The sequence below is a fragment of the Lactuca virosa genome, chromosome 3 (assembly GCF_052849685.1).
Source record: "Lactuca virosa cultivar CGN04683 chromosome 3, Lactuca_virosa_CGN04683_v6, whole genome shotgun sequence".
NCBI lineage: Eukaryota > Viridiplantae > Streptophyta > Magnoliopsida > Asterales > Asteraceae > Lactuca > Lactuca virosa.
This window is the reverse complement of record NC_136428.1, coordinates 355,711,500-355,722,437: the sequence shown is the minus strand read 5'-3', so window position 1 is coordinate 355,722,437 and position 10,938 is coordinate 355,711,500. Positions and strand designations below refer to the sequence as shown.

Here is a 10,938-nt window from a genome sequence, read left to right as displayed (position 1 = left end):
CGACTAGTTGTAAAAGGATATTCGCAAAAAGAAGGGATTGATTATGAAGAAACCTTTTCCCCTGTTGCAAGACTCGAGGCTGTTCGAATATTTTTAGCTTATGCAGCTCACAAGGATTTCGATGTCTATCAAATGGATGTGAAATGTGCTTTTCTTAATGGTGAACTTGAAGAAACTGTTTACGTTGAACAACCTCCAGGTTTCGTAAATGAAATGCATCCTGATCATGTGTACATTTTAGATAAAGCTGTATATGGGTTAAAACAAGCACCAAGAGCATGGTATGCAACTCTTACCAGTTTCTTAAAACAGTCGGAATTTAAAGAAGGATCAGTTGACCCCACATTATTTCGAAAGAAAGTTGGGAATCATCTAATGCTTGTTCAAATTTATGTCGACGCTATTATTTTTGGCTCTACTGACCCTGCTTTGTCTAGTGAATTTGAAAATTTGATGAAAAGCCAGTTCGAAATGAGCATGATGGGTAAAATCAATAATTTTCTTGGCTTAAACATTTATCAAAGCAGAGAAGGCATTTTCATCAATCAGGAAAAATATACAAGGAATTTGCTCGAAAAATTTGGAATGACAAATAGCACGAAGTTAAGAGTACCAATGGCGGTTGGCACAAGGCTATCACCTTCGTTAGAAACGCCTGCGGTTGATCTTACCTTATATAGGAGCATGATAAGTTCATTGCTTTATCTTACTGCAAGTAGACCTGATATCATGTTTTCTGTATGTAATTGTGCAAGGTATCAAGCAAATCCACGAGAACCACATTTAACTGCTGTGAAGAATATCTTTCGTTATCTCAAGGGAACAATTTCGTTAGGATTGTGGTATCCTTCGAAATTAGGATTCTTCATTCAGGCATTTTCAGATGCAGATCTTGGAGGGTGTACTTTGGATCGAAAAAGCACAAGTGGTGGTTGTCAATTTCTGGATGGAAAGTTGGTTAGTTGGCAGTCGAAGAAGCAGACGTGTGTTTCGATTTCTACTGCTGAAGCTGAATATGTTGCAGCTGCTGCTTGTACATCACAAATTATTTGGATCTAGAGTCAGTTGCGAGATTATGCCATTAATATGAAAAAGATTCCATTGTACTGTGATTCACAAAGTGCTATACGCATTTGTCATAATCCAGTACAACATTCGAAAACAAAACATATAGCTCTTCGTTATCATTTTATCAAAGATCATGTGGAAGATGGCAACATAGAAGTCCATTTTGTAAAAACAACTGATCAGCTTGCTGATATTTTTACAAAAGCTTTGGATGAAAAATCATTTGTTCGAATTTTGACAGGATTGGGAATGATCGAAGCATGTTCAGTTCCAGGAATGATTCCGAATGTATAACAACGAAGTGTTATACAAATGTGTCGATTCAGAAGTCATCATGATTCATTCAGAGGCTGATAGTATTAACCATTCAAAGGTTACTGTTCATAGTCAACGCTTCGACATGCTTCGTCTTCGTTACATTGAGAAGTTTGGTTCTAGGGATACACATTTTCGTTAGTTTGACAACTTTTCGTTATTTTGTCAAATTTTTGTTAGTTTAACAACTTTTTCGTTAGTTTTCATATTTTCGTTAGTATAATAGCTTTATTTTCGAAATTAAAAATTACAAAAAGATTTTATTTTTGTTTTGTCATTTTATTTTCGAAAAAAAAATTAAAAATTCCAAAAAGATTTTCTTTTGTTAATTGTTTTCATTTTCGAAAAACTTACAAAAACACAAAAATATTTTTTCTTTTCGAAAAATCAAAAATATTAAAAAGATTTTTGTTATTTTGTTCTTTTTTTTTGTGTACAGATTTCACGAAAGTTATACAAGGGTCATGCTTGTGTTTATCTGGGAAGGTACAATTTCGACAACTTTGTACTAGTTAGACTGTCCCTAGAAGCATGCTGCAGCATGTCGACCCAAACCTCCATAGACTCAATTTGTGTTTATGAAAGCCTTAATGAAATATTTCATACGAAAATTTATTCCCAAGTCAGGCTTATATTCACATTAGTCAACTGTGCTACCTTACTCTTCTCAAATGAGTTAAGAGTTGTCTGTTTGGTCCAATCATAATAGAGGTACAATTGTTTTCGTGAACCAATCTTTTTCATCACCAATTTTCTTACACTTTCACACACGCAGACATATGTCCAAGAGATCTTTGATTCAACCCATCAAGATTTAGACATGTCAAAACTCTGTGTTAATGATCTGACATCATGAGGCCGTGATGAAAGTGAAACCCAAAATTCTATCTTCGTAAGGAATTGACGGGGAACTATGTTCCAGTTTTGACGAAACATTTGTTTCAGTACCACTTTTCGAAACTCCAAATCATATTCATTTCATATGAGTGATCTTGATCAAACTTTCGAAGCCCACGATGTTTGTTACCCAACAGGATCCAATATAAATTTTTTCATGAATATGATTTCCGTGTGAGTTTCATTTGCTTTCGAAGTCACTTTCAAAATAATTCAAAGCATACTTGTCACTGACTACACTAGTCAAACAGGTAATTTCGGTTACAATTACTCACCTTATGTTTAGGTTGATATGTAACGAAATTGTAAACTACCCATGAAGCCTTATAAAAGAAGCCCTTCGATACTTCTCTATAAGTATTCGATTGTAATTCACGGGAACATACACAAGCAGTTGATTATCTCTCTTGATAATTAACGAAGTAACCTTTGCCCGAGGTTTATCTGCTTTTGTGTCGAAAATTTTGTTTTGACATCACAAATCCAAATTTTCGTTAATTTGCTTCTTATCTTATCTTTGGCACACTACACTCACGAAATCCTTGAGGTTCTGAGTAATACCAACTCAGGCTGATGATTTCAAACATCTGGCACATGACTTCGCTTTTTATCCCAAAAGTGAAAGAGCCTTACCACCATCCGAAGGTTGGTGACGGTTACAATTCAATTGGGATAAACGATCAGACTGTTTGAAAAGACGTTTTGTATTCAGTCCGGGTTTCAAGGTGACGTGACAGTTCCTTTTTGACGCATGACTACTTTATCGGCAGAGTAGTGCGAGATTCCAGGTGCCACGTCGGATCTCATTTAATGCCAGTCCCGCTTCAAATTCAAACACTAGGGTTACATATAAAAGGGGAATCAAAGGGTTTTATCGGTTTACGCTTTCAAACGTAAAATTCCCAAATTCTCTCTGAAAATTTCCAATTGTTCTTCAAAGCTTCAACAAACCCTAATCATGGCCAATTCTGCTGATGTTATTGTTCACTCACAAAACACTGAAGATGTTACTTCACAACTGATAATGAAGATTCAAGACACGAACTATCAAGTCGAAGAGGATGTTTCTCTTTATCCAGATGAATTGAAGATGTTGGTAGCCGCATTGAAAAGCTCTGTTCTTTCGATTGCCATGTTCAATTCCTTTGCTGTTCCACTTTCATGGCTTTCACAAGCAGGATCCACTGCTACTTACAACAAAGCAATGGATATCATCACTTTCCAACTGGTGAATGAAAAGAAGATCCGATTGTCCAAGAAGTTTTTTTTTGTCAGATTCTTGATATCCCTAATTCTCCAATATATACTGATCTTTCTTCTGCTCAAGTCATTCATATGTTTAATGAGATGGGTCATCAACCCCACTCACCAAGATCAGTGATTTCAAGAAATCAGGACTTCCAACTGTTTGGAATTTTTTATTTGGAATCTTTCTACACTGCTTGACTGGTCGCAGTGTTGGATTGGATAAAGGTCGAATGAAGCACTACAAATAAAATGACATTTAGTGACATACATTTTTAATAGCACGTCTTTTTTATGCCACTATAATATGTTTTTAGTGGCATATTTTATATGCCATTATAAAATTAATAAATCTAATGACGCTTAATTAGCGATTTATGACACTATTATTTATAAGAAGCGCCCTAAATTATTAAATGTCTGTTTTCCTAAAAGAAGTCTTCGTGTTTGATTCTCGTGTCTCACCGTATCTATCGATTAAGCTAGCGGATGCTTCAAGTAACTAACCAATGATCGAGACAAACGCAAGAACCCTAATTGATCGCATATTTAAGAGTTCAAAGGCGGTTCCTACAAGGTTAATCAATTGTGAGATTTTTTCTTCATCTTATCTTGTTGTCCTCCCTCATCTGTGTCCTACTTTATCATCAGTGATTGATGCCCAACCCCACCCTTTGTCACTAATGAATGGCGAGAATCGGCATTGCTTGCGTCCCTCGGCCCCAAACCGTCCCATCCAGTACTCGTGAACCCTAACGGTGGTCAAAATCGCATTTAGGATGAATACTGTTCTGAACTTCATCTATATTTTAGTTTCATTTCATTTCTTATTACATTTTCATCCTCTATCAGTGTTCAGAGTTTTTTATTGTTTCCTACTTGATATTTGATAAGTCGAACACCAAGTGTTCGATGAAATTCCTTAGTGAGAAAGAACAATGTATATACGCCCTTTATTTGTCACTGTTACAACTGTTGTAATTTTTTTTTTTCTTTTTGTTAATTTTGAAGGTGAAGTAGGAAGATAATGATTTATCATAGGAAGTTTGAGCAACCTGACATGGTTCCAACATGTTGCTCGCCATAGAGGGTGAGCTATACATTTTTTTAAAATTTTTTTGTTACATAGGCTAGGAATTGTATTTTTTTGTTGTGAACAATGGTGTTTCCTCCTTAGTTTTCTATTATTAGCTGCTTTTACTTAATCGTTCTTGGCATAATCATTTGAGCTACTGATACTCTTAGAGCTAAAAGAACATTCTGATATGATAAAGACTTGTTCTCTTTTTTATTAGACTTTAATGAAAAGCAGATGATGTATTATCTGAAAGGCTTTCTTATGCAATGCCTTCTTTAGTTGGGAATTTGTTCTTGTATATTCAACTTATGTGTCTAATGGTCGTGACATGGCAAACATTCTAAGGTATGAAATGAGTTGTTATCTTTATTGAATGAAGATAACCACAATTGTGATAACTAAAAGATGGGAGAATATCATATCAAACCAAAGAAATGCTCCAAATGCAAGTGGATTTGCATCAAGTAGAAAAGTTTTTGTTCTTCCAAATTGGTCAGCTAGAGATCCTCCTGTAAATGAACCAACTGTGGCACCAATGAGAGTTGAGCTAACAATCCATCATGTATCAATGCGGAGCAACCGTGAATATTAACCAAAATGTAAATCACTATTATTTCATAATTCACTGAAACATTACTTGCCTTGTAGGACTGTGTTTTCTGTAATACCAAGATCCTTGGCAAGATACTCAAGTGCACCATTGACAACTGGCAGGGGGTTTTTGGGTTTTCAACTTTCTTTAATTGGTCGACATGTTCTAGACTTTGGGAAAAATTTGCAACATCCAGACAGAAAAACATGGAAAAGATTAGATTTTCTCTAAATTTGCTCTGTAAGTTCTGTATCCTTTACGTACGGCAAGTGTTTGTAGTAATGCCTGAATGGATACTTCAGGCAGTTATTTATGTGGGTTTCCCAAGTCTCTTTTGTATAGTTGGAGTGAATACATGGTTAAGCGTTTTGGGGGAAGAAGATAGAGATATGTGGTCATTGAGGTTTGTTATTGGTGGTGATAACCCATGAGTTTTCTGGTGATGGGAGCGAATCAAATGGAGGTGGTCTACTAACTTGAAAACAATTCTTGAATTGAAGAGTACATATCATTCAGATCAAGACTAACTTATTGTCTAGCACTCTGTGCCACAATGCTCCATGGATCTGCTCAAGTAGTTGTCGGATCATCCGATGGAACAATCCACATGTTCTCAGTCGATTACGTCTCCCGAGGACTCGGAACCGTTGTCGAGAAATACTCCGGAATCGCTGATGTCAAGCGGAATGGAATCGGAGAAGGTGCGATTCTAACACTGTTAAACAACTCTTCACATGGTGATGATGGGAAAATGATTCTTTGCAGTACTCACAACTGTGGAATCCATTTGTCGGATACGCGACAAAATTCAAACGCATGGAATACGAAAGTGATTCCAGAAGCGGGTTATGTTTCTGCTCTTGTGACAAGTCCATCTGGGAATTGGTTTGTTTCGGGGTCTTCTAGAGGGGTTTTGACTTTATGGGATTTGAGATTTGGTATACCTGTGAACTCGTGGCAGTATTCTGTTCCATGTCCTGTTGAAGACATGTGTCTTTTTGTCCCTCCTCAGAGTACCACGTTGTCTACAACTGTTAGGCCACTTGTTTACGTTGCTGCAGGTTGTAATGAAGTTTCTCTCTGGAATGCAGAAAATGGGAGTTGTCATCAGGTAGAAATATATTTGTTAATTGATTAATTTATAAAACTTAGTGCTGATTTTTATTTTTTATTTTTTTTGTAATGGATACAGGTGTTGAGGGTTGCGAATAATGAGAGCGATGGTGAGATTTCTGACATGCCTTGGACATTGGCTAGAGCATCTACATCTACATCTAGTAAGACAAATTCAAAAGGTGATTCTAGAAGGAATGTGAATTATAAGTATAGAGTAGATGAGTTGAATAAACCTTCTACTAGATCACCTGAAATCCGTTCATTGCTTCCTTTACCTGGTGGGACCGACTTAAAAATTCGTCGATGGGATCATTGCAGGTTTTTTTGTCTGTCTAATCCAACACTGTTGTTATTAATACTGACATAAATTTGGTTCTTTAAAAAGATGGTTTAATGCAACAGGTTTATTTAATCATTTATATTCAACAAGTTTATTTATTTATTTATTTATTTTTTCTGTTTTTTAAAATTTGTATAAACTTTCCCAGCTTGAAGATATTGGGCCACATGGGACAAAGGTGTTAATATACAACTTATGGCTGAATGATGAAGGCATTTATGAATTAAACTTTGATGAGGATGATGAGGTATTATTATTAATTTTATGAGAATACTATGATTTTTTTTAATCTAATAATATGATTAATTGTTTTTCTGATATAGGATATAAAATTGAATGATTTCACCAAAGGTGACCCAAACAAACCATGCAAGCTACTACTTTCTTGGGTTATAAGGATGGAATGGTTGTTACTATCATCGATGTAAACTCACCCTACTTATAAGCCTTTCGAACTCTTCAGGTCCATTTTCTGCTATAAATTTCTCTGCAGCGGTTAAAATATCATCTGGTTTACCGAAAATGCCCTTGTTTCGCTGTAAATACCATATTTTAACTTGTGGAATTCTGTAAAATGGTCTGATGAAATGCTTATAAACATAAGCAGGTCCATTGCAATAAGGCAATACTAACCAACATGTGGCAAATAGCCTAGCATATGGCCATATTGGGAACCTGAACCATGGAAAATCTTGTTAATTTACTGTAACCTTTTACCATTTATTAGACAGTACCAAGTTAAGATTCAACTAGGGGAAACATTTTAGTGAAAAATAAAGTTTAATAATTACCATTCAAGAGGCTTTGAAAATGTAAGTTTAAAGAGAGTGATTAATGAGTAAAGAACCCAATAAGTTAGCCATTGTTGGTCATCTGTTTGAGACCTGGTCTCTATAGCTTTAATTAAAGCATATCTGGTCGAGAATAAAACACAACCCTTCAAAATCTAAATACAAAAAAAAAAAAAAAAAACAAAAAAAAACATGAGTTTTGTGACAATATGAAAAAAAGGAAAAAAATATAACTGCATCAAGTTTTGCTCATCGATAAAATGAACTCTTAAAAAGATAAAAATACTATGATTTAACGATCAATAAGAATGGATGACCTTTACATTTATTCATACAAAATCTGTTAAATCGTTTATGCTTCAAATCTACAAGTTTTTTTTTTTTTTTTTTTTTTTTTTTTGCAATAAGTAATATTGTAGTGAATGATTTAACTTTGTCAAGAAAAATGTTATTAAAACAGCGTCTTTCTTGATCAATATATGAAAAAAAAAATGCACTTAAAGTATATAATTATCGAAACAACTGCAAATCATGCAAACGGATTTTCTTGGGTTATATTTTCAGAGATGTCAAGAAACTTGGATCAAGTTGGTTTTGAAAAAAAAAAAGAGTTTTCAAAATCTACAGAGCTTCACGAGGAGAATGGTTGTTACTATCATCGAGACCTCACTCATGGTAGCTGTTGGAGTGGTAGCCTATGTCAATATACCATGTGGTCTTCATTCTTTGTTGGAATTTGTTAAAAGAGTAACTAATTATGAGGATCAACTAACTAATATTGTATTTTGCTTCTTATGTTAATAACAGCTAATTCGATCTCATCCCAAAATGCAATCATACATTAGACTAGACTTTGATGTTGGTAAGGCACTCTGCTTTTCCTAGAATGGAAGGGAGGTCAACAGCTATATTTACACAAAAAAAGGACATTGGAGTACAAAAATCCCATTCAGACTGTATTATGTGGTTCATTTAGTTGACTAGATCTCTTCAAATATCTTGTATTCATTTAGTTTTGATGAACATTGATTACCGTTGTTTTGTTGTGGTTTTCAGGGGCAACACCAAAGGGTATATTTAAGGCTATGGGGATAACAAGACTTACTATCTACCATGTTAATAGCCACGTACAGGTAAATCCCACTTTTTCATTATTAGAGGACTTAGGTCAAGATACATTGTTTGTATACATATAAATTGTTTTGTATACACCAATTATCATAAAAATTAAACAATTACTAGCCTTTTTTTTTTTTTGTTTTGTTTTATTTTGTTTTATAGAAATACAGAATTTCTCCAAATTTATTCCCGAAACATCGAGACGTAAGCTTTGTGATCATTTATTTATTTCGATCACCATGACGTATTAGTATCACAGTCTTAACTTTCTTGCATTTACCAACTTAGATTATTAATTCAAGAGACAAGTTTTTTTGTATTCTTGTTAATTCATTAGGAAACGACCGCTAAACAAAGCATTATAAATGCAAGTGGAAGTTCAAAGAAGGTAATCTCTTCCCAAAGGCATAAATTCACTTTCATATCTTTCTTTTATATAATAAAAACGCCAAAATAAGAATCAAGACTTTTGCCTCCATTAAATATTTAAATAAAGTTGTTAGTTTATATGAGTGTTTTTTATTTAATGCATAAAGAATGACTTAAAAATCATGAAAATGAACCTTTCCAATTCTCAACTCTCTACAAATTTGTCATCATTCTCCATCTTTCTAGAGAGTGTCATTTTCTCAGATGTCTTTTGAACATCATTTATTTAGAGCGAAAAAAACTTCACTTGCTATATGTGCAATTTGCTCATTTACACACTTAAAGTTTCCGTGGTTAATCTTTTTGGCCTTTTGTAAATGAATCAACAGATCACCAAAGGAGCTATCAACTATAACTTCATGGGAAAACACAAAGAAAACATATGTGGAAGCTAAGTTTACACAAATCAAGGTACTGCTTAACAAATAATGCTACTTCAGTTCACCATAATATAGTTAAATATATATGCATGCTTTTATGTGTTAAATCCTTTTTACACCAGAGCTTCAAATAGTCAAACCAGTTCTTAATATCCTTGTGTCATCCATAATATTGAATCTTGTTGTTAGTTTGAGCATATCTGACAAGTTTGACATAACCCAAAAGAAGACTATTTTGCCCTTTTTTCTTATTTTCATACCATAACATCCAACCTATGTTCTTCAATCAAAAAGGATAAGCCACATCTAGTTACAACCATGGTAATAGTTGCCAAAATTAAAGGATAACAAATAAATTGTTTGATTTAAGATTAGAAAGAGTATGTAATAATTTTACAACATAATGAGGGTCAATCTTGACAGCATCATAATACTTCTGAATTCCATATTGTATGTTGCCAACAAGCTTTAAACTTGTTCCATATTTTGCATCTGAAGCAGCAGATTCCTTTCACAATATGGACCTCAACATTGGTTTTAGCTTTCTCTAGTATACTTAATCTAGTTTTATTTTTCCAGCTTATTTATCAGTTGCTTTTGTCTCCATTTTGTTCTTATTTTTCAGCTTATTATTTATTTTCTAAAATATGCTTATTTAACTATATTTTGAATTGTCTTTGTTTGTTTTTGGACAGGCAATTGCTAGTATTGATTCTAGAGTACGAGATAACACGATTTAATCAACCTAGCATGAAGCGTAGGGAACAAGTTCATATGATATTAAGTTTAAAGTTTTTTTCTTTTTTTTCTTTTTATTTTTTTACTTTTTTTCTTCTTTTTTTTCGTTACTTTATGTTTAGGATGTACACGATTCCATATATAGACATATTTAATTCAAAAAGTTAAAAATATTGATGAAAAACAATGAAATTTTTATTATTTTCTACATGCTACAATTTAATTATTTTTTCTTTATTTTATATTATAGATAAAAATTATATAGATATAAATAGCGTAAATTATAAAATCTCATGAGTATTTATTGCCGTAAAACATGGCACAAAATAATTTTTGTATTATGGCAAATAAAAAAGTGCCACTAAAATCTTAAAATATGTAATTAAAAGTAGCATGAATTTTTGCATTGAAATAGGATTCAATGGCACAAGATATGTGCCACTAAAAACTTTTCTTCTATTGTAACAAATAAAAAAGTGTCACTAAAAACCTAAAAAACTGCAGCGGCAAAAGCTAAAAGTGTCACTAAAGGGATTTAGTGGGAGGGTTTCTAGTGGCACTTATTATATGTGCCGCTGATTCTTTGAGAAACCTTTAGTGGCATTATTTTGGGTTTTTAGTGGCACTTTTTGTGTGCCACTAAATGACATTTTTTGTAGTGGAGGAATATGCGATGGTAGCTGGTGTATACTATGATATCTCAGTGGATTACTCTACACAGCTGTGGAAGGAATTTCAGAAGAGTGTTGAAAACACGAATGTTGTCCAAAGAATTTCGTGTGCAAGGTATTGGAGTTTGATTCTTCGATATTTCTATGCCAAAGAAGGAA

General features: G+C 33.7%; 1 protein-coding gene across 33 annotated transcripts; it reads left to right on the top strand.

The window, feature by feature from the left end:
- The first annotated feature begins 3,959 nt into the window (after window positions 1-3,959).
- Window positions 3,960-10,318, top strand: LOC145167581 (serine/threonine-protein kinase VPS15-like). Of its 33 annotated transcripts, none has more exons than XM_079086813.1 (13): window positions 3,960-4,113; window positions 4,537-4,615; window positions 5,252-5,896; window positions 5,961-6,306; window positions 6,388-6,629; window positions 6,800-6,898; window positions 6,975-8,132; window positions 8,250-8,304; window positions 8,499-8,575; window positions 8,724-8,765; window positions 8,899-8,949; window positions 9,320-9,401; window positions 10,066-10,318. In XM_079086813.1, exons 7-12 carry the CDS (start codon window positions 7,974-7,976, stop codon window positions 9,383-9,385), a joined length of 450 nt encoding a protein of 149 aa, XP_078942939.1. In that variant the 5' UTR covers window positions 3,960-4,113; window positions 4,537-4,615; window positions 5,252-5,896; window positions 5,961-6,306; window positions 6,388-6,629; window positions 6,800-6,898; window positions 6,975-7,973; the 3' UTR covers window positions 9,386-9,401; window positions 10,066-10,318. The 33 variants fall into 33 exon arrangements, with proteins under 33 accessions (XP_078942939.1, XP_078942943.1, XP_078942942.1 ...); XM_079086817.1 differs by having other exon boundaries at window positions 5,252-6,306; window positions 6,975-7,114; window positions 8,007-8,132; XM_079086816.1 differs by lacking the exon at window positions 8,250-8,304 and having other exon boundaries at window positions 5,252-6,306; window positions 6,975-7,114; window positions 8,007-8,117.
- The last annotated feature ends 620 nt before the right edge of the window (window positions 10,319-10,938 follow it).